This window comes from Colletotrichum higginsianum, chromosome 5 (genome assembly GCF_001672515.1).
Source record: "Colletotrichum higginsianum IMI 349063 chromosome 5, whole genome shotgun sequence".
Classification (NCBI taxonomy): Eukaryota; Fungi; Ascomycota; class Sordariomycetes; order Glomerellales; family Glomerellaceae; genus Colletotrichum; species Colletotrichum higginsianum.
In genome coordinates this window covers 3,880,406-3,901,183 of record NC_030958.1, presented here as the reverse complement: position 1 = coordinate 3,901,183, position 20,778 = coordinate 3,880,406, and the positions used below count along the sequence as shown (strand labels likewise).

The 20,778-nt window shown below is 56.7% G+C and overlaps 8 protein-coding genes across 8 annotated transcripts; 4 read left to right on the top strand and 4 right to left on the bottom strand.

Annotated features, from left to right (window-relative positions):
* Window positions 1-802: 802 nt before the first annotated feature.
* Window positions 803-3,399, bottom strand: CH63R_08044 (Major facilitator superfamily transporter; the record flags this gene model as incomplete). Its single annotated transcript, XM_018303018.1, has 4 exons — window positions 803-1,202; window positions 1,817-2,339; window positions 2,409-2,989; window positions 3,032-3,399. The coding sequence occupies 4 exons, from the start codon at window positions 3,397-3,399 to the stop codon at window positions 803-805; spliced, it is 1,872 nt and encodes a 623-aa protein (XP_018157796.1).
* A 2,088-nt stretch (window positions 3,400-5,487) lies between these two features.
* On the bottom strand, window positions 5,488-7,651 carry CH63R_08043 (Beta-glucosidase 6; the record flags this gene model as incomplete). The annotated part of the gene is made up of 2 exons (XM_018303017.1): window positions 5,488-7,064; window positions 7,114-7,651. The coding sequence occupies 2 exons, from the start codon at window positions 7,649-7,651 to the stop codon at window positions 5,488-5,490; spliced, it is 2,115 nt and encodes a 704-aa protein (XP_018157795.1).
* A 458-nt stretch (window positions 7,652-8,109) lies between these two features.
* Window positions 8,110-9,368, top strand: CH63R_08042 (Transketolase; the record flags this gene model as incomplete). The annotated part of the gene is made up of 2 exons (XM_018303016.1): window positions 8,110-9,274; window positions 9,331-9,368. 2 exons carry the CDS (start codon window positions 8,110-8,112, stop codon window positions 9,366-9,368), a joined length of 1,203 nt encoding a protein of 400 aa, XP_018157794.1.
* Window positions 9,369-9,813: 445 nt separating this feature from the next.
* Window positions 9,814-10,904, top strand: CH63R_08041 (F-actin-capping protein subunit alpha; the record flags this gene model as incomplete). Its single annotated transcript, XM_018303015.1, has 6 exons — window positions 9,814-9,867; window positions 9,920-9,938; window positions 10,009-10,124; window positions 10,177-10,319; window positions 10,372-10,509; window positions 10,559-10,904. The coding sequence occupies 6 exons, from the start codon at window positions 9,814-9,816 to the stop codon at window positions 10,902-10,904; spliced, it is 816 nt and encodes a 271-aa protein (XP_018157793.1).
* A 2,235-nt stretch (window positions 10,905-13,139) lies between these two features.
* CH63R_08040 (Cytochrome b5) lies at window positions 13,140-13,774 on the top strand (the record flags this gene model as incomplete). The annotated part of the gene is made up of 3 exons (XM_018303014.1): window positions 13,140-13,252; window positions 13,363-13,489; window positions 13,610-13,774. 3 exons carry the CDS (start codon window positions 13,140-13,142, stop codon window positions 13,772-13,774), a joined length of 405 nt encoding a protein of 134 aa, XP_018157792.1.
* A 1,698-nt stretch (window positions 13,775-15,472) lies between these two features.
* Window positions 15,473-16,363, top strand: CH63R_08039 (Transcription initiation factor IIE subunit beta; the record flags this gene model as incomplete). Its single annotated transcript, XM_018303013.1, has 1 exon — window positions 15,473-16,363. One exon carries the CDS (start codon window positions 15,473-15,475, stop codon window positions 16,361-16,363), a length of 891 nt encoding a protein of 296 aa, XP_018157791.1.
* Window positions 16,364-16,717: 354 nt separating this feature from the next.
* Window positions 16,718-17,601, bottom strand: CH63R_08038 (DSBA-like thioredoxin domain-containing protein; the record flags this gene model as incomplete). The annotated part of the gene is made up of 2 exons (XM_018303012.1): window positions 16,718-17,208; window positions 17,433-17,601. The coding sequence occupies 2 exons, from the start codon at window positions 17,599-17,601 to the stop codon at window positions 16,718-16,720; spliced, it is 660 nt and encodes a 219-aa protein (XP_018157790.1).
* A 2,165-nt stretch (window positions 17,602-19,766) lies between these two features.
* Window positions 19,767-20,778, bottom strand: CH63R_08037 (Zinc finger protein; the record flags this gene model as incomplete). The annotated part of the gene is made up of 2 exons (XM_018303011.1): window positions 19,767-20,723; window positions 20,776-20,778. The coding sequence occupies 2 exons, from the start codon at window positions 20,776-20,778 to the stop codon at window positions 19,767-19,769; spliced, it is 960 nt and encodes a 319-aa protein (XP_018157789.1).

The following is a 20,778-nucleotide window of genomic DNA, read 5'->3' as shown; positions in this document are numbered from 1 at the left end:
ACCTCACCCACGAACGACCAGCCCTGTTGCTCTTATGTCAACCTCTTCAAATCTTGTCAAATCCGGAACCAAACATAAACAACATCAATCTTTCTCGCCTCTGGCTGCCTCGTCAGCTCACCTCGACTTCTTGGGATGCCCATGTCTTCTTACATCAAAATCGCCTTAACCAGTCGCACGGCATTACTTTAACGAGTCACTTGCAAATTGCACATCTAGCATTTCCACTGCGCCACTGCTGCATATGAGATCTAAAACGATCTCCATGCCCGCCTGCCCAGCTAGGTAGAGCCAAGTCAAGGGCCGACGTAGAATGGTGGCATGCACCAACACCAGCTTCACTTCATTATCTGGATGTGCAGCTCAGGCACTGTCCGCTCAAGCTCTCCATGACCGGCCAGTGTGGTATCATTGCATTAACATTGGTCTAGCCGACGTACCGAGCGTCGGTCTGTCTATAGGTACTTCTGCATTCCAGCAGCCACTAGAAATATCTCGTTGCATGTGGGCACAAAGCCCATCCAAAGCTTCTCGTTTGTCATTGGCAGATTCGATGCGCTGCGTCGCCTACGTTGCGTTAACCCCCCCTTCGCTATGTCGGTATGGCTGCCTGATAAATCCCCTCCAACCATCGACGGCCTGGGCTTCTGACTCCTGGCCTCTTGCAGACGGCTACTGCCGTCGCCTCACGACGATCGCCGCGACCAACAGCCGCGTCTGCTGTGCATGTTCTCCACTTACTTCTCATCCAAGAACGCCGGGCAGCATTCCGCCTCGGCCATCTGGGTCAGGAACGTGCATACTATGCGGGTGCACCAACAGCAGCTGGAGCGAGGCTGCGTGCGACAACACGAATAGTCCGTCGACCATCCAGGATACCAGAATCAGCGAGCCTCTGTTGGCCCTCCACGCCAAGGTGGAAAGTCTGTGCGGCGCCGTTCGTGTCTGATCCGTCGCCCGCTGTCGCTGAATCTCTCGTCGCTTCGGCCCGCTCGCCAACGTCCGACCGCGCCTCCTCAACTTCGGTGCGCTTCCTCATTAGGCACGCGTGGCAAACCGGCTGCGACCCCGGATCCTCTTGCCGTACTTGAAGAAGATGAAAGGAAACGGCACCATGGCCACCGTCAAGAAAGCGAGCAGAGACGAAGCCCAGGAATATCCGAGTTTCGTGTACATTTGAGTTCCGAACAACGGGAAAGCAGCTTTCCAAGGCATCAAAATCAGCATCGAACAAGACATGACACCACCCGACGGGGCGGTTATGAGGACTGGTGCCACGGGGTCACTCACCAGCAAACATGCATCGCACAAAGGCGTTACTCGCGAGGGACGAGGCGGCGTACAAAGGATAAGCATCGACCTGTAAGCCCCGGCATTAGCACACTGTCCTGCCGTGGAACCCCCGGTCCTGAGTCTGATTCCAAACCCCTGGAACGCCACAGGCGGGGAGCTGGCCAGCTGGGCCGAGGGCGGGTGACCACTCTTACAAGAAATGTAAAGATGCCAGTAAAGACGAGGAGGGTTCTGTGACACATCGAGGCGGTCAGCTGCATGTCCTGTTCACAAGTTGGAATAACAACAAGAACGACAACACCGCCACAACCACGGTCCGTGGGGGCCTGACAAATACTGCCCAACGGCCAAGGGCATACGCCAGCACACATGAACCTGCAGAAGCCAGCCTGACGCAGTCACGGCGCATGTCTTGTCACGGCAGCACGATGCGGATGCTGCGGAACCACGGGCCTTTTTCCAACTTTGGGTCATGCTTGCGATGCTTGCGATGCTGTGCGAAGGGAGATAGATGTTGACTTACCCTGCTCCAAAAATGGCGGATCCAATAACAGGCATGATCCAATGTACATGAAGACTCCATCCGAACCAGAAGATGCCAATGGGGCACAGGAAGGCGCCGCAGATGACTGGCGGAAGGCGGAACTCTGGCTCGCTGGCTCCCTCGACGCCGGTCTCCTTTTCCAGATCGGCCATAAGCTGACTGCGGATGTGGTGCCAAAGGGGGTCGGTCGCGGCGGCAAGGAACATGCCAACGAGGATGCCCAGGAAGGTCAGGCCAACTTGCCACAAGTTGAAGCCGTGGATGTTGATGAAGACGAGCGGGAACGCGCCGAAGAAGAGATACAAGATGCCCAGGAGGATAGCGGAAAAGATGTCGAGGCTAAGGACCATGGGCTCGAAGAAGAGCAGCTGGAAGGGGCGCATGAGCGAGATGCCGATGGTCTTGATGACGGACTTTGTCGACTTCTCGACAGGGGCCTTCCAGCGCTCGTCACCTGTCTCTTTTCGGATCTTGCGTGCCTTGCTTCGAAGGACGATCGGATCTGTACCGCGCACACGTCAGCCGCCAGGAGCTAAACTAGGAGGGGCGCACCCTCCACGAGCCAACTCACGATATGTCTCGGGCACGAAGACGCCGATGGCGACCAGCAGCGCAAAGGCCCAGATGATCATCACGTAGTAGGTCCATCTCCAGTTGGCGTTGTAGTTGACGAAGCCGCCAATCAGCGGGCCGATGCAGGGCCCGATGAAGGGGGCGAGCGAGTACATGAGCATCGGGGCTTGGAGCTCATGGCGGGCAAACAGGTCACTGACGGTGCCACCGGACACGGCCAGGAAGGCACTGCCCGACAGGCCGTCGAGGAAGCGGGCGACGATCATGGTCGCGATGTTCTTGGCAACGGCCGACGGGATGATCCAGACAACGTACATGGACCAGGAGACGATGTAGATAGGCCGGCGGCCGTAGAACTCGCTAAGCGGGCTCAGAAACATGGGGCCCAGGCTGATGCCTAGGACGAAGACCGACAGGCCGAGCGTGCCTACGATACGGGAGTTGCCGAACTCTGCATCCATCTGGGCATATGTTGATGTGTAAATGGAACTTGCAGCGGTGCTGTGCCACGCGTCAACACTCCCCCTTTTCTTTCCGTTCTGTTTGGTCTTCTTCCTCTTCTTCTTCTTTCTCTCTGGTCTCTCCAAACCTCCCTTCAACAAAACGAATCATTTCACTTACACGCAAAAACTGGCGCACGACACAATCGACACAATGAGCCACTTCCTGAAGCTGCTCAGGCTGCGGGGGCTCATGGGGTCGTTGTCGCCGCCGTCGAAGGCCACCTCGTATGGGTCCTCCTCCTCCTTTCTCTCCGATTCCCGCCTCGGCGGATTGTCGTCGCTCTGTTGATAGTCGTCGCAGCTGTAGCCGTTGTGCGACCGCGTCCGGCTGAGGGAGCGCGACTCGCGGAGCGGCCATGAGCCACCGCGGGCACCGCGGGCACCGCCCGTGCGGATCGGCTCGAAGCCCGATTCCTCGTGGGTCGTGGCACTGTCATAGTCGGGGTTGGATGAGCGACTCTCGGCCTTTTCGACGTCGTCCGACATGATTTGTCCTCCAATGGTGAGGGAGACAAAATTGTGTCTTACTCCGTCTCTCGTCGATATTTCAGCCGCTTGAAAAACACCCCCGAGCACCAAGGATGGTGATTGTCGACTGGGCGGATCGCGGATGTCGGGTACTGTGAGTATTTGTACGGGTGTTCCGTTGTGTGGGCCCTGCTTCCGAGTTCCAGCAGGCTTTGTGGGGACCGTGACAGGATCAGTATCAGATCAGCTAGTCGCTGGGCATGCCGCCTGTGCTTGTCTGCTTTGGGTCGCTTGTGATCGGAGGTTGTAGCAACGAGTCCCTTTTCTCATCGTAGCGCAGCTGTTTCTTCTCAGTGGAACAGTATGAAAACGAGGTGGGAGGGGTCTCTTTTTGCATTCTTCCAGACACACAGGCAAGGCGGGTGGGTATGGGATGGGTAAAAGTCGTCACACACACCCATCGCGCACATTCATCCACGCGGGTATTAGTCAACGACGAGCATGGCAAGTGGTGCTAGCGGGCGGCGCATCCCATTCCTGGTTGGCAGTTTCCCCTCCCATTGCGTATCTGTACAATCACGTCTTTACTGATTGCTTATTCAGCCCTGGAACGCGGTTGGCTGTTTAGGAGAACTGCACCCCGGATTAGGGGATGAGGGATGTGTCTCGTCATGGCAGCGGATGCCAGGTGGGATGCGCAGAGAATGCAAGCCATAAGGAGCCACTATGGATGGACGGATGGATGACGCTGCGATCTATTCCAGAGCGATGGCGTCCTGTATCAATGACATGACAGTGCCATCGGGGAGGACCGGCGAGAAGGCTCTTGAAAGGGCGGTTCGGTCGATCCTAGGACGCAACCATCTCGAAAATTCGTCCCATGCCACTCGTTAGCGAGCATTGAGAAAGAAGGGGGGAAAAACGAAAGTATGCTGATGGGAGAGCCCGGTCGGGGGCAGGGAGAGGGGCGTGTTCGGGAATAAACCGCCACTAACATGACGTCGGAAGAGCCGAGAGCTCGCTGACACAACCGGGGGACCCTCGGCATCTGGGTCCCGGGTGGGGGGGGGGGAGGCGTCTGTTACTCAGGTTATGCAGAGTCACAGGGCCAAAGAAAGATTGTTCTCCCAGCAATCGTTCTAGATGCTCTGCGGAATTGCGGAATTCCACCATTCTGTTATCGGGGGTGGTTCCCCCCTCCCCTTCTCGTTCTTCTTTTCCTTGTAATCACCCTTTCTCATCAGAATTCTTAGTTTAACAATCACAAGAACCAGCTTGTTGTGGTACGCGACCCACCGGCAGGAGAGTCCAAAAAGGAAAGGGGCCTCATCCCCGCATCCGAACCCTCTTTCGGGACTCTGGGTATCTGAATTGTCACTTCGCTTCTTCTCCAAAGTGCCGAAACCGCGAGGGCTCGGTCGGCCATCGTTCCCGCGCCGCCGTCACGGTGTGCCTGTGCTTCACTCTCTTTTTCTCTGTGTCGCTTCCTTCTTCCTAAGCAGCTTCCGAGTCCCTACATCCCGACATCTCGGCGTCCCGGCACCCATTCGCCATTCGGGGCCGTTGCTAGTCGCCGCGCCACGTGCCGTTGGCGCCCAGACTCGCGGGTTCGCGTCCGTAGATACTGCCCTAGTATCGAAAGACCCAAGACGCGCGTTGACTCGGTGACTTTGGTCGATGATCTTGGATCCATTCCAAGAAATCCCGGTACGGTCTCTGATGTCTGTTCTGTTGGGATTTCTCTGACAGGTCGGCTGGGAAATTCTGGCATATGTAACATTCTCATTGTTGGACTATCTGCCTATCTACCCCACCTGTAGTACAACCATGCGGATATCCTTCAGCGCATTGCCATCATACGTGACTTTCCATGTTTCCTTCGTACAAGATAAATCGTCGCCCGTAAGTCTTCTAGATCTATGGTTCGTTGAACCGGAGCAAGAAAAAGAAGAAAAAAAACAGTTGCTGAGCCCCGGGGGAAAAAAAAACGCCGGACCGCATGCTGGAAAATGAAGAATTTAAGCTCGCATGTCGTCTTCATGTCGTTCGCCGGTCATCCACCAGTCGTCGTCGGCCGGACCTACGGACCTCCGAAACTCCCCGCTCTCAAACCCGGTAAAACTCGGGCAGGCTGCTAAAATCCGGCACGGTCCCGGAGCAGTCGAAATCCCGATCGTACGCTTTAGCCGGCAGGATGCCGGCCTCGAGGCCCTTCTTGTAGCTCCACAACGGCGCGCTCTCTGTATCCCACGTCCAGTACCACCACCCCCACCCCTTCTCGAACGAGTGCATCTGCGCTTCGGCGAACATCTGCAGGAACTTTTTGTAGTCGCTGCTAAACCCCTTGGCGTCGCCGTTGGCCGCGTCGCAGTCGCATTTGCTGTCCTCGGTGGGGCACCGCGGCTCCAGGATCGACGTCGTCGCGTTGCCCGTGTTGTATGTGCCCGTCCACCGGTTGCCCCAGCCGACGTTGGTGAGGTGCTTGGCGCAGTCCGTATCGGCCTGCGACCATTCGGCGAAGAGCGTTGGCCCGTACCCCGTCGACGTATCTATAGACTGCTCCGTCTGCTCCGTCCACCCGCTGCATGCGTACTCGACCTTCTTCTTGTGCGTGTACACGATCTGGTCCGTATTGAAGATGACGTACTGGTGCACGTCGAGCGCCAGGTCGCTGTACCCCGTCAGCTTGCCCTGCCAGTTGTGCAGGCCCATGAACCCGTCGCCGAACACGACGATGCCGCCGATGCCGTTGTTCTTGACCAGCTTGTACGCCTTCTCCGTCCACGCCACCACGTCCGCATTGTTCAGATCCACGTTACGCGGCTCGTTGGCCAGCCCATAGAAGGCAATGATGTTCTTGTACCGGTCCTGCGCGAAGAACTTGGACAGACGGTCGTGCATGTCGAGGCTGCGCTGCGCGTTCGTCGCGCCGTCGGTGCCGTTGAGCCACCCGATCGACCCCTGGCGGCCTGAGTGGTTCCATCCGTTCTGGCTGCCCGGGAGGCCGTGGACGTCCAGGTTGACCCTGAGGCCATACTTGCGAGCCCACTCGATTCCGCGGAGGAGATAGCGCCAGGAGGTGCGGAAGAGGTACGGGTCGCCATCGTAGACCTCGATGGCCCAGTAGTTGAAGGGAATGCGGACGTGGTCGAGGCCGGCGTCGGCAATTTCCTTAAACGTCGATTCCGTCACGAACGTCGCGTAGTGCTTCTCGAGCACCTCGGCCGTCTTCCGAGTGCCGAGGTGGTTGCAGAGCGTATACTCGTCGATGATGCCCAGCCGCGAGTCGTAGTCGAAAAGAGAGGGCGTGATGAAGGGCTCGAGGTTGAGCCACCCGCCGACGTTCACCCCGCGGGCAGGTCGTGACCCATATGATCCCCAGGAGTCTTTGAGGGCGGGCACCTTGTCGTTGGCCCGCTTCGAATCGTCCCAGTCGGTGTACAGGCCCATGACAGGCAGGTCGCCAACCATTTCCTCGGTAAAGGTGACGTTGAAATCTGTCGTGTCCTGCCACGACCACGGGTCGAGATATGTGCCGCGCCACTTCATCGGCACGCTGTCTTTGTCGCCGTCATCGAGCGTGGTCTTTGACGGGCTGCTCTTGTTTGAGTTGTTCTTGCTGACCACCACCGCTACTACAATAATGATGATGAGAAGAACCAGCGAAATGCCGAGGCAGATCCCTATCGAGGTTAGTTCTGTCGCCCGCGTGCTCCCACTCGGATAACTCACAGAGTTTCTTCCGCTTCTTCACGGGCTGTGGGGGGTCGTCCATCAGGTACTCCTTCTCGAGGCTGTTGTTGGAACTGCTCCAGCCGCCGCCTCGCAGGTGGCCGCGCGAGCGTCCCTCCTCCATCACCGCGCCGCTCACCACTCGCCTCTTCCTGCTCTTGTGATCCCTCCTCGGCTTTTCGTAGACGGCTTCCCTGTCCTCTTCCCGTTCCGCCCTCCTCGGACGTTCCCTCGGGGCATCTCTGTACTGTTGTTCGCGTCGCGCCCTTCTCCTCTCCGCTCGTTCGGCAGCCCTCTCTGCGTCTCGCTCTGGGTCCCGCGACTCCCTTCGCTTTCTCCTCTTTGTATTTTCGTGGTTCAGCGCCGCCAGAGCGTCGGCGGACAGCGTCTGCGACCTTCTCTCGTCTCTGCTCTCGCCCGACTCCGTGGCTGGTCGTCGGGATCCCTGCGCATTGGATCGTCGTTTTTTGTGGTGTTTCCTACCCGATGAGTCTCGTGGCCGATGCGACGACGGTCTGGAGGATTCACCGGGCGCCATATTCGTCAGAGGTCGTCCTTGTAAGGGCTAGTCGCCGTTGCACTGGAATGTTTGCGATTCAGCTGACATTCCAGGAGTAGAGCATGCGGTTTTGTGGTAGATACTGATACGTCGACGGTGACGCCAAGGATACCAAGATCGTATCTAATTCCCCTGCCTTGTTTTGGACGCGCATTGGCAGCTCGGCTGTTGGCAGGGCAGCAATCAACAGCGGCCCGCCTTATCAGGGCGTAAAGTGGCTACCGGGGTCCGTGGTATGCAGGGGCCGCTACAACCCCGCGAACGCCGGCGCAAGCCGAGCATTGACTTACATCACCCGCCATCCCTCGGGTTAGGATGAGGGTCGTCCCCCTCGTCTGGCCGACCGTCCTGACTTCCTTCATCTCTGACACTCTTCCAATCTAGGAGTTGACCCTTCGTAACGGTTTTATTTTTCCCGATCTTTTCCATCATTCACAATGAGGTCGTCGATTTCGTTACGTCCATTGCGGCGAGCGCTGGCGCCGTCAGCATCGGTACACCTTCCCCTTGCCGTCTCTCGGCTTTACTCGACACACCCGCCCAATGCGAAGCTCAACATCCCCGTCGACTACGCGACGACCTCATTACTCGCACATTCTTCTCAGACGGCCCTTGGCACAACAGAGCTTCCGGACGACGTGCGCAATGGCACGACGAAGAAGATGAACCTGTTCCAGGCCATTAATGACGCCCTCTCGATCGCGTTGGCCGAGGACGATTCAGTCATGGTGTTTGGCGAAGATGTAGCCTTCGGCGGAGTCTTCAGGTGCACGATGAAGCTGGCCGAGACATACGGTGCCGATCGCATTTTCAACACGCCTCTCACAGAACAGGGCATCATGGGATTTGCCATTGGGGTGGCGGCGGAGGGGATGCGACCCGTCGCGGAGATCCAGTTCGCCGACTACGTCTATCCGGCCTTCGACCAACTTGTCAACGAAGCTGCCAAGTACCGGTACAGGGACGGAGCATGCGGACGCAGCGTGGGCGGATTGACCGTTCGGATGCCCTGCGGCGGCGTCGGTCACGGCGCGATGTACCACTCCCAATCGCCCGAGAGTCTGTTCACTCACATCCCCGGGTTGCGAGTGATCATGCCCAGGTCTCCTCTCCAGGCCAAGGGTCTCCTACTGTCAGCTATCCGCAGCAACGACCCATGCATATTTATGGAGCCCAAGATCTTGTATAGAGCGGCCGTTGAACAGGTTCCCGCGGGAGCATACACGCTGCCTTTGTCCAAGGCGGAGGTTCTTAAAGAGGGCAAGGATGTCACGATTATCTCGTACGGACAGCCTCTGTACACCTGCATGTCGGCCATCCAGCGGGCTGAAGAAGATCTGGGCATCTCCGTCGAGCTCATTGACCTGAGGACGCTGTACCCCTGGGACAAGGAGACGGTGTTCAAGAGCGTGCGGAAGACCGGCCACTGTATTGTGGTGCACGAAGCGATGGTGAACGCTGGTATCGGAGCCGAGGTTGCCGCCACTATTCAGGAAGACCCTGACACATTCTTGAGACTGGAAGCACCGGTCGCAAGAGTTGCGGGATGGAGCATTCACTCGCCATTGCTGTACGAGAAGTTCAACATTCCGGACGTTGCAAGTAAGTTTGATGATCCCATCTCGCCAGTAGCAATGCGTGGCGCTAACTTGCATAAGGGGTTTACGACAACATCAAGAAAGTGTTGGACTACTGAGATTGGAGTTGTTGCCGGTGGATAAGGAGTATTCAAAAAGGTTGAAGGAAATATGCCAGTATTTAGTACATACCCATGACGACCAGGCGGACCATCAGTATCTTCGGATGCCTGTGGTCAGTAGACGTGCAAAATGTAGAAGCCAGCTGGATGATTTTGAGTCCTGATTATTATACCTGGAGCTTTCGTGATGAGACAGTACCCAATGGCCCCGCTCCACTCGGCTTGAAGCGGAGGTCAAGTGTTAACAATTTAGCCCCATTCCCAGCCAATCGTCCCTCCCCTGTTCCGCCTCCAACTGCCCCGCATTACGTTTCAACGTCGGCAGCAGCAACAGCTTGACATCGCAGCCGCATCGCATCCGCATCCGCATCCGCATTACCGCCGTTCAACGCCGAACTGCTGCTCGATCGACTGCAACTTCGCGCGTGCAAGCTTTTTCACAATGTCCCAAGTCGAGACCGTCTCCTCCTTCGTGGAGGGAGCCCCCCCAGGCGAGGTCGGTCTACTCGTCCCTACATGCAACGCCCCTGAAGCTGACCTGATTGAAGCTCGCAGATGTCATTGCAGGTATAACCATGGCCGATCATCCACGACCCATCCTCGAGAATCCGTGTCGATTGATACTAATCTGACAAAGACATCAAGTCGCTCACCGTTTCGGATCCCGATATTGTCTCCAGCCTCGAGCCGGCGTTTGAGAAGTACAACGAGGAGCAGTTCGTCACGGTGAAGCTGCCGGGTGGAAGCCAGCAGGTCAGTTCAACTCGGTCGCCAGGAGGTATCGGACGCTAAAGAGTTGTTTCAGGTCATCATCAGCTCCCACAGCTCGCTCGGGGATGGCCAGTACTTTGACGTGGAGAGCTCGACGAGCTTCTCCTTCGACCACACTACACAGAAGGCCAGCAACGTGCAGAGCTACGTGCTGGAGAGCGCAAACGCGGAGTTGATGTAGGTTCAGTGGGGGCGAATGGAGTCATGATGGGGGCTAAAAGCTTTGCAGCAAGTCGACCTTGAAGAGTCTTGGTCCCTACGTCCAGGAGCACTTCCCGAACGCCGCGTACGGCGTCTACCCTACGGCGAACGACACCCAGGTCGCAGTCGTCATTGTTTCGAACAAATACTCTCCCAACAACTTCTGGTATGTCCACGCGGGTCTCGCTCTCTTTCGGTAAACTGACAGTGTCCAGGAACGGTCGCTGGCGATCCCTCTACATCTTCGACCCTGCCTCGTCGAGCCTCGAGGGTTCCGTCAAGGTCGACGTGCACTACTACGAGGATGGCAACGTTCGGCTGCTCACCAACCGGCCCTCGCAGGCGTCGGTCTCGTCTGGCACGGGAGCCGGCATTGTCAAGGAGATCTCGACGTCGGAGAAGAAGTACCAGGAGGAGCTCAACAGGGGGTTCACGAACCTGAGCGAGGGCGCGTTCAAGGGCTTGAGACGGCAGCTGCCCGTGACGAGACAGAAGATTGAGTGGGACAAGATTACGTCGTACAGGCTGGGCCAGGATATCGGTGGCGGCGCGAGACGATGAGCTGAAAACGTGAGAGGAAGGCGCTGAACTTCTCTGGAGATGGCCATAGCTAGTGCAGTGTGCTTTTGGTTGCATGAGCCTGCACGCTTGGAGTGGTTGAACATTTCTCTACAGCACACATGACAAGACCCGTGTTGGTGACAGTCCCGATGGAAAGCGAGGCGTCGTATGGCGGCTTCGGCCTCATGAAAGGAGCACATGCGTTTCCTTGATGCGTCTGCCGGAGGAAATACGGCAATGGGGCAGGCCGGCCAAAATTACCCAATCAGGCAGTGTAACGCGGCACCAGAAGCTTTGACAACTTGCTATACGTAGATGGAGTAGATGGACAAGTTGTTATGAACAGTTGGACCTCTGTACCCCGCGCGTTCCCCGCCTTTTATCTGGTGTGGGACTGAAATCCCAATCCCCAAGACCGCACTGAACATCATCCCGAGATTGACGACGACGGGCGGCGGGATGCGGGACGAGGTTGCCAGCTGGTGCAAATATCGGGTTGTCTTGTGTGCTTTGGTATCGGGTAGGCAGGATAAAGGATCACATTCGCCGAACGACAAGTGCCCATACACAACTGTCCGTTGAAAGTTTACAACTCCCCGTGTGGTCCGCTGAATCCGGACTTCGCAACGGCGCCGCAGCCCACGAGGATGCGGGCAAAGGGGGGTAAGGGGGTCAAAGTGTATTATTGCGTACTAAAATCCGCGAGGACCCCGCGGACTGGCAAAACCGAACAACATCTGACGGCAGGACATGGACGGGATGGCGGCATAACTATGGAGGTGGGTAGGTAGTCTGTACTGACTCTCATCCCGGCGGAATTGGAGCACGACGACATTCCGTTGCGGCTGCAAGCCTGCACCAGGTTCCCCCCGCCACACACAAACAGGCCAGCGGCAGTGGGAAGCAGGCCCATCGATGTTGCAGTCGGGTTGTCGTCGAGCCCATGGAGTGCCTGGGGATTGGCGGTCGTTTGGGATACGAACACGAAATACTGGGGACCAAGCTGCAGGTTTGCAAGAGACTCGGCAGGGCGGGGATAGTGTGCTGCCCCATGTATGCGAGTCTTGAAGCTGGCACGAGAGAAGAAGGGTTATTATAAACGAGAGCTGCAGATTCGTTTGCTTACTAGGTATAGATAGAGTGACAATGCCTCCCCTCCCCCACCTCGGCCACGAGTTTCCAGTCCCGGACACCGACAGAAGCCCGGCGGTCGAGGAGCGAGGGGGGCATGCCCCGTTTCGAAACGACTAGCCTGTCATTCTGTTCGTCGCGGAGAGCTTTGGGTGGTAACGGGAGTTTAATGTCACCGGCCAGCGGTTATGGAACGAGAGAGGCCCTGACTCGAGACCGTGTCTTCGAGTCTCAACGGGCGGGGGAGAGGAGGAGACGTGGCTGTTTGGGCTGGTTTGCCTAGGCATTTGAGGTTGTACCGTGCCCAGAAATAATATTGTGATAGCGACAGTGCCAGTGCCAGTGCTCTGGGGTGCCAGTATCCGAATGCGATGCCGAAAGGGTCGCCGGCACCACTCAGCATTCCGATCCAGTTCCACGGCCATCTGTCAGTGGCTCTCCAATGTCGGGATAAGTAAGGTACCTAGGCACATAGGGTGAGGGTCCTCCCAACCTAGGTAGGTCGGTAGGTTCCTTATTCACCGAGTCCTGTCTGACCTTCAAATTGGCCCCTAAAATCGCACCCTCTTTTCTCCTTAAAGAGCCCAGCCCGCCTATCTAGCGAATCACGACAGCGGCACACTAATTTGGGTTTCTCCCATTGGCTCGAACATCCCCCCCCTGAGCGGACCACCGGTATCTTTCCCCCCAAGCTGCGCCCATTGTATCCACAGTCCACATTAGCACCTGGCGCGGAAGCTTTCATCAGCTGTCAGCCGTCCAGTGCAGTGCGGCCTTCCCCCAATTTTTCTGGGACCCGCGATAAAGTGCGTGTACAAACGGGCTCAACAACATCCGGGAGACCTCCTCCACGTCCGAATCCTTTTTGCACCAACTCCCCTTTACAGCCACTACTCCAGCACGAGAAGAAAAAAAAGGTCCTTTCCGCCCACCACAGTCTGCCCTCCATTTGGAAAGTCTTCGCAACTTGTTCATCGCGCAAACCCTAACTCGAATTCAGTCCCGAATCCGAGCCCAGCCCGCAAACCCCCAACAAACCAATACGCCGAAAAAGAGCCACGTTTAATCACCGAAAACCCTCAGTCGTCACCGAACTCTGTCACAATGGGCGTCGAACTTACCTACCAGGATGTTGCCGAGCACAACACCAAGAAGGACCTCTTCATGGTGATCCACGACAAGATCTATGACTGCACCAAGTTCGTCGACGAGCACCCGTACGTCTCGCCCTCTCCACGTCGCGCCGCGCCATGCCATGCTCGGAGTTTCCCCAAAGCTCCTATCCTCCACATCGTGACCTGGGCTGACCATTGTCTTCTTCGCACAGCGGTGGTGAGGAGGTTCTTCTCGACGTCGGCGGTCAGGATGCCACCGAGGCATTCGAGGATGTCGGCCACAGCGACGAGGCCCGCGAGACCCTGGAGCAGCTGCTCATCGGCGACCTGAAGCGCCAGGTGAGTTCCCACCAACATCCCTCCTCCCTACCCACTCGCGTGCGTGCGCGCCGTCGCCGCCATGATTTATCTATTACAGAATGAGACTTGCTAACTTTCCCGTGTTTCCTCTCGTTCTAGCCCGGAGACCCTGCCCCTAAGAAGCAGACCCCCGTCGCCAGCTCAGCCAGCAGCACCGAGAGCGCCGGCTTTGGCATCGGCCTCTATGCCGTTCTCCTTATCGGCGGTGTCCTCGCCTACGTCGCCTACCAGTACCAGCAGCAGCAGCAGCAGGCGTCCGCATAATGTGCCGGTCGTTGTCACTGTTTTTCAAGTATGCTGGGGGTGCAGCTCGAACCGCCCGTTGCTCCTGGAGAAAGGGAGTACGCGCGCCCACGCCGCCCGCGACCGGAGCCGCAAGTCGTTGTCCTCAAGAAGTGCGATCGTTATGAGGCAAGGGGGGGCTATCCATCGCGTCACCTAAGGCTAACGATGTTTGAACGGGGATGTGTTATGAGCTGGCGCACGCGGGTGTTGTATGGGGCTTTATGATGTTGATTCACAGCGGCAGGAAGGCCACGCTGGTCAACTGAGACCGGCGAGCCAAGTCTGCCAGGGGATGATACGCTTTTAATAGAATATATGTTCTGGTCATGACTGTTAGTTTGTGTGTTAGATATATGGGTAGCAGGCAGCGCGACGCTGGGTATTATGCTAAAGCAAACGTCTCGCACATGGACTGAGTTTCTTTATCGCGGGTGTTGGTGAATAACCAGACCGCCCTGCCAAAGACCAACACACCATGCAGCATGCAATTGCGGGCACGTAGAGTTGATGCGCCTCCCCGCGCACAAACCACTCTTAGCAGCTCAATCCCTCGCATTGAAGCGACGCGTTTACATGTAGCACTTCCCCTATAGGTGTCATCACCACTTGGCAGCCGTTTTGTCACTTCATCAAGCCTGGTCTCTCCACAGCAAAGGGCCCAAGCGGAAGTGGTCCATCGTTGACCACCCATCCATCCACCTCGGAATTTTGGTAGGGAGCGGAATGAGGCAGGCTCCAGCTCCCGAGCCAACCAAATCGTTCCATGGCTGGGCGACCTCACCAGCCCCGCCCGTGCGCCACATCAGGTACCTCGCCTTGGACACCCAGTTTCCAGAGAATTGAATCAGCAAGCATACCACCCATCATCCAACGGACTGCTTTCTTTCTTATCTCAAGAGCAGGCTGCCATTCTACAGCGAACCCTCGAAGTCTCTATCGTACACGAACGCGCATCGAATACACGGCTATTTGCAGCCTGTTCGGCGCAGAAACGTATCAAGTCGCAGGACACAAGCGAAATCGATCCGAACAATTGACCGACCGCGAGGGTGAAGCTGGAAGATCAAGGCGCAGAGACGACGTCACCGAGGCGAAACGCAAACGACGGGCTCTGTGAGATTTTGGAAAGGTTATTTCACGACGATCACTCCGATAGTAGCAGCCCCAGTATCGTCAGTCGACACGTTGGGCTGCGCCTGCGATTCGAGAAGCCGACGACGACTGTGGGATATCTGGTCGCTTTTACATTGGCAACATCGTTATACGCTGAAAAAAACAATTCAGCTTGCACGAAGAAGACCTCCTTCGATATTCATATTTTCCTTTCGACTAGTTGGTGGATTGGATCCCGTCAGCAAGACCATTTTGCGAGACCGTGAAGGCTCCCAGAACGCTTAAACGAGACCAACTGGTCCACATCTGCTGTTCTCTGCGGAGGGGAGCTACGTTGAAAGCTTGACAGCATCACTATCGTCTTACGGCAGATCTACACAAGCTCTCAATACTGCCAAGAGGGGACACGAGAGACTGGGGAAAACTTGTCGAAAAGACTGTCCGTCTCACACCTCGACAGTCTCTTGAACCGCTACCTGCCCTTCCACGCGTTGCGGTTGTATCATTATATCCGCATCTTTGCCCTGCCCCCATCGCGGAATCACCAATCCAAACATTCCGACCATGTCTCTTCTTGAGAAGCAGAAGGCGGCCTTCAGCAGCTCATTGGCCTCCGCGGCGAGCAAGCTGACGTCCAAGAATCCATCTCTCGCACCGCCGTCGCCATCCCCGTCCGTCGGTAGTACCGCCTCCAAAAATGAGACAACAGCATCGGGCAAGCGTAAGCGCGACCCCAACGCCATTGTCTACTCGCAACCGCAGAACACTAGTTTTGGCCAGGAGGTTTTCACTCAGATGCAGTATGCGCTTGAGTGGCTGAAGGGCAAGGACGAGTCCAAGACGGCCACCGAGATCTTTGATCACCTGGGGCAGACCCGCAGCACCGACAAGCACAAGCAGCAGCTGGTCGAAGCCATGCGCCGCCATCCTCGCATCCAGTGGACGCCCGACCCCAAACTATCGGAGCAGACGTGGAGGACGGGCACGTACATCCACCGCCCCATCATCCCCGGCGTCCGCGACAAGATCTCGCTACTGCGGCACCTGCAGAGCAAGAAGGACGCCGAAGGCACCTCGGTCAAGGATCTCAAGGACGGCTGGCCCGATTGCGACCAGTCGCTGATGGAGCTCGAGCGAGAGCACAAGATTCTCATTGTCAAAACCAAAAAGGAACAGCACCCCCGCGCGATTTGGCTCGACGACGCCTCGCTCCATCACCACGTCGACGACGAGTTCAAGCGCATGTGGAACGCTGTCGAGGTGCCGACTACCGACGACATTGTCAAGAAACTCGTCTCAGTTGGCCAGAAGCCTGCCAGCGCCGACCCCAGCACCATCAAGAAGATCGACTCCAAAAAGCAGCAGAAGAAGCGCGCGGTGCGTCGCACAGGCAAGACGACGAACACCCACATGGAGCATCTCCTGAAGGACTACAGCCACATGGTCAAGCGATGAGCGAGGCAGCCCTCTTTCTCTTGTTTCAATTTTTTCCCCCACAACGAGGCTATGCATATGGAAGGCGTTCACGGAACTGGGGAGGCTTCTTTGGCGAAACTGACAGGTTGTCTCTTTCGCTTTTCCTCCAGTTTTATAGATGGGTTCGGAAACGGTTCGGCCACGGCCGGGGCAGGGGTCTAGGGTTCTTGCTGATATGACCAGACAGATGAAGAAGGCAAAGAAACACCCAAGATGTTAAATGCAAACAATAACCAGCACCGACGCTCTGCTATGGGTGATATGCTGATACTCGCAATGCCGCTGACTCGACTAGGGGACTTGGGAAACAAGGCCTTTGGCCAAACCGGCTCGCTATGCCTCGTCAACCTTCTCGAACACCCTCAAAAACACGTCCGGCTCCTGGTTCCCGCCGACCCTCCACCTTCCTTGGACCGTGAATGTCGGCACGCCGGTGATGCCAGCCCGCTTCGCTTCCAGCACATCCTCGTCGACCGCCTTGCCGGTGCGATCGTCGTCCAGGGCGGCCCGCGCGTCGTCCCTATCGAGGCCCACAGCGTGGGACGTCGCGGCCGCGAGCAGGAAGTGGCGGTCCGAGATGTCCTCCCCCAGCTCGAAGTGGCCGCGGAACAGAGTCTCGAGCAAGCGGTTCTGGGCGGCCGGGCCGTTCCGGCGCAGGGCGAGGGCGAGGAGCTTGTGGGCTTGGCGCGAGTTCCCCATAGAGCCGGCGATGTTGAGGGATATGCCAGCGTCGGCGAAGGCGGAGGTTACCCTGGTCAACTGTGTGGCGAAGTCGCCTGACAACGCGGTGAGGTAGGTTTTATAGATGGTGCGCTTGTCGTAGCCTTGACGGGTTAGTCTTTTTGTGGTGAAGTGAAGAGGGGCGAGAGCTAGGGATTCAGAAGTGGATGAGATAGGATGAGATGGGATGAGAGGTGTATTTTTATTTTGTTTTTCGTGTATGAGATGGAGGGGGCTCAACATGACGTGAGGCTGGTAGAGTTGAGTAGTGTCCAGGCGGAGTATAGGGCGGGTGAGTGAGAGCTGCGACGAGGAAGGAAGAACGAACCGGTGCTCTTCAAGGCCGGGCTCAGGTAGAAGGGCTTCCAGACGACCTCGAACTCGGCCGAGGGGTCGATGGCGCGGTACTGCGCGATGGCGCGTTCGAGGTTCTTTTTGCCAACGTAGCACCACGGACAGAGCAGGTCCGTGACGGCCTCGATCTTGATGACGGTCATTATCTTGGACGCCCGAGTCCGGATCCGAAAAGTTACGCAGCCGGCGTGGGCTCCGGATTTCTTTCGGGACTCTTCAAAGATAAAAAATAAAAATTGAGTCCTTTTTCTTCCCTGGTCAGCAACATTCCTTCGACACGGAGGAGAAAAGTCATACGCTCGGCGAGAAGGGGGGGATGAATGGACGGCGAAGATGGCGGTACCGAGTAAACTGCTGCTGGTCGTCAATGCAGCCTGGAACAAAATGGTTTTAACACTTTTCTGACCGAGCCAATTCGTCGTCAGACGGGAACGAAAGGTGGCCACGGGATGGAAGGTGGCGAACGGGGTAAGAAACGAATATGAGAAGAAAACAAGAATAGCAAACGCTGGATTGGAATACTAATCAGACCTGGAAACGATGCGCCTTTGCAGATGAAGCCGACAAGTCCGCGAGTGTCGGATCTTTTTCGCCCTCGCAGTGACAGGCGTGCATGTATGCACAAACTGGGAGGGCGAACACGAACAAACAGGAACGGACACACATACACACACACACACACACACACACACACACCCATTTGCTCACTCATCAATACACACCGAGCAAGTCTCGCCGATGACTATCAGACTACTACTAATCCGAAGAGAGATTGGCGAGAGGTCCGAGGTTCTTCAAATCCAGAAACCGAGACGACCCCCGCTTCCAGTGAGGAAGCAAAGTCCTCCCAGGCTTAGCATGCCCGCCCGGCTGGCTAACTGCGATACCACAACGCCACAACGCCAGTTCCCGACCTCGTTCTCTTTGTCTCTCTGATTTCTTGTGTTCTTCTCCTCGTTGTGTGGCAGCACGAGACTTGCGAGACTTACGAGACTCGGACGGACGGCACATGGTGTGACAGTTCACTAATCAATCACCCAGGAAAGAGGGATAACTCATTCTACCTTGCCGGAATTGAACCGCGCACGCATCCTTGCCATTTTTCGATTATCTCATCAACCCCGACCTGTTCGACAACAACCAAGAAAGAAAAGGAAGAAAAACCCCCCTCTCGAGCCTCGGCGTTGACGTCCCCTACCTCTCATCACCTGCGTCGCGTGCTTCTCCTTTTTTGCCCCTCCCCACCCCTGGAATCCCTCTTGTATTCCCTCGCGATGTTGCGATTGTCTGGGTCTCCCGCCATCCTCATGTGGCACCGGGGGGGGCAGGGATAAATACAGTGATCGGGGTTATTCCCGCCTCTCTCTCGACTGGAATATCGCTGGGTTGAGCCCGCCAGACCTCGACTGATCAACTCGACTGACCAGCCCTCAAGGGGGTGATAAAACAGACGGGAACATACAGAGACATGCTGTGCACATTACTACAGCTGCCGAGCGCTTGTCACGTGTCTGGGACACGAATTGTAATCACGCTAGTGGCCTGCTCCCGGATGAGAATACTCTCGCCGGGCCCAATTGCAGCGTGACACAAACCCCGGATCACCGTTGATGGCATGTCAGCATCCAGATTGCGCCTCCACAAAATGCAGGCCATATGTGCATGGCATGGCGTTCACACACTGACCATCGTGAGGTCAACCCTCAAGCTTGACCTCCTGCCCACCCCACCATAAAACGCAAGGCCATGCATATGACGACATTTCAGAACGAGTGAGCTGGGGGGGAGAGGGGGGATAGGTAGAAGCTACGAGCATTCATTGTCTAGTGCCTTACAGGGTTGCATACAAGAACCGTAAAAAAAAAAAAAAAAAAGCCAGATTCCTTCCTCGAGTGAGTCTCCGCCAAACCATCGGCGTGCTGCTCGAGAGCGTTCGTTTCCTGTCTGGAAACTCCTCCCAACCTTTTTGCCTCCAGCCAATGCCCATGGAGACCCAGTCATCATGAAGTGTGCTTCCCGCCAGTCTATGAAAACAAAGGAAAAGGCGTTTGTGTGTAAAACCGAACCAGATGGCTGCCCTACCCCTTTTGGTATCTTCCTGACCCTGTCCTAGTGCAGCCCGCAGTATTAAAGGTGTATGTATTTACCGTCCCCCAACCTTGCCATGCGAGAACTTTTCGTATCAGAGAAAAAGAAGAGAGTATTTTGAACACGCCAAGGAAAAGTGCCGAGTCGTAAGCTGCCTTGGAGACCCGATGTTGGTGTACAGAAGGGGGTGCTTTCAGCACTATTGGTGCAGTTGCTCATCCTAGTGAGCTCCTGCCCACAGCTCGCTCTGACGACCCTTAATGTCATAAGCGCCAGCAGGGGGCTCAGTGCTCTGGGGACGACGAACCTGTCCAGGGTTGCCGTAAAACATTTGGCCACCCAGTGAGGGAGCAGCGGGGTACCCGTCGGGGTCAGGGTAGGTGTAGCCGCCACCGTTGCTGCTATGGGAAGGAGAGGCAACATGCGAAGGAGACTGCCAGCCGACGTTGCTCATGTGGGGACTGCCGCCAGCGCTGCCAGGGCCAGAATGTTGCTCGACACTCGGCTCCAGCGTCGGGGGCGGTCCGTAGCTGGTAGGGTGCGAGGTGGGCCTCATGCCGGTGTTATAACCGCCCGAGGATGTCGACGCAGGGCTACCAACATGCATGTCTCGCTGAAGGTGAACGGGAAGCGAGCTGTTGCCCATGTATTGGAACTCCGAGTTGGCGCGGTGCATGCTGTCTGCACTGGGAGACATGGAGAGGGTTCTCTGACCAGGAGAAGGCGTCGTCAGCGGGGAGCCACGGTTCGACATGGCATCGCCGTCGGAACGCGTCGCGTTTGGCTTCATGGTTGCACCGCGAGCGGCGAGAGCAGCAGCGGTCGCGGCAGCAGCCTCCTCAACAGTGCCGGTGTGGTGGTTTTGATGTCTCGTCAAGGTAGTGCGACGGGTGAAGGTCTTCTGGCAGTCGGCGTAGGGGCACTTGTAGGGACGCTTGCCAGAGTGAATTCGGCGGTGGCGCGCCAGAGAACTGCTGTCACTGAAAGGCTGGGAGAAGTCAGCTCGCGTTCTCCCTCTGCAGAAGGGTAAGTCATACCTTGCCGCAGCGTTCGCACATGTGCGGTTTCTCTCCTGTGTGAACTCGCTGGTGAACGGTGAGGGCGGATCGCTGGATGAATTGCTTTCCACAGTTTGGGAAGTCGCAGACGTGCGGGCGGATGCCGCTATGGATACGTTCTAGTGACAGGTTAGCGACCAATCTCCCTAGGCATTGAGTCTTTACACATACCAT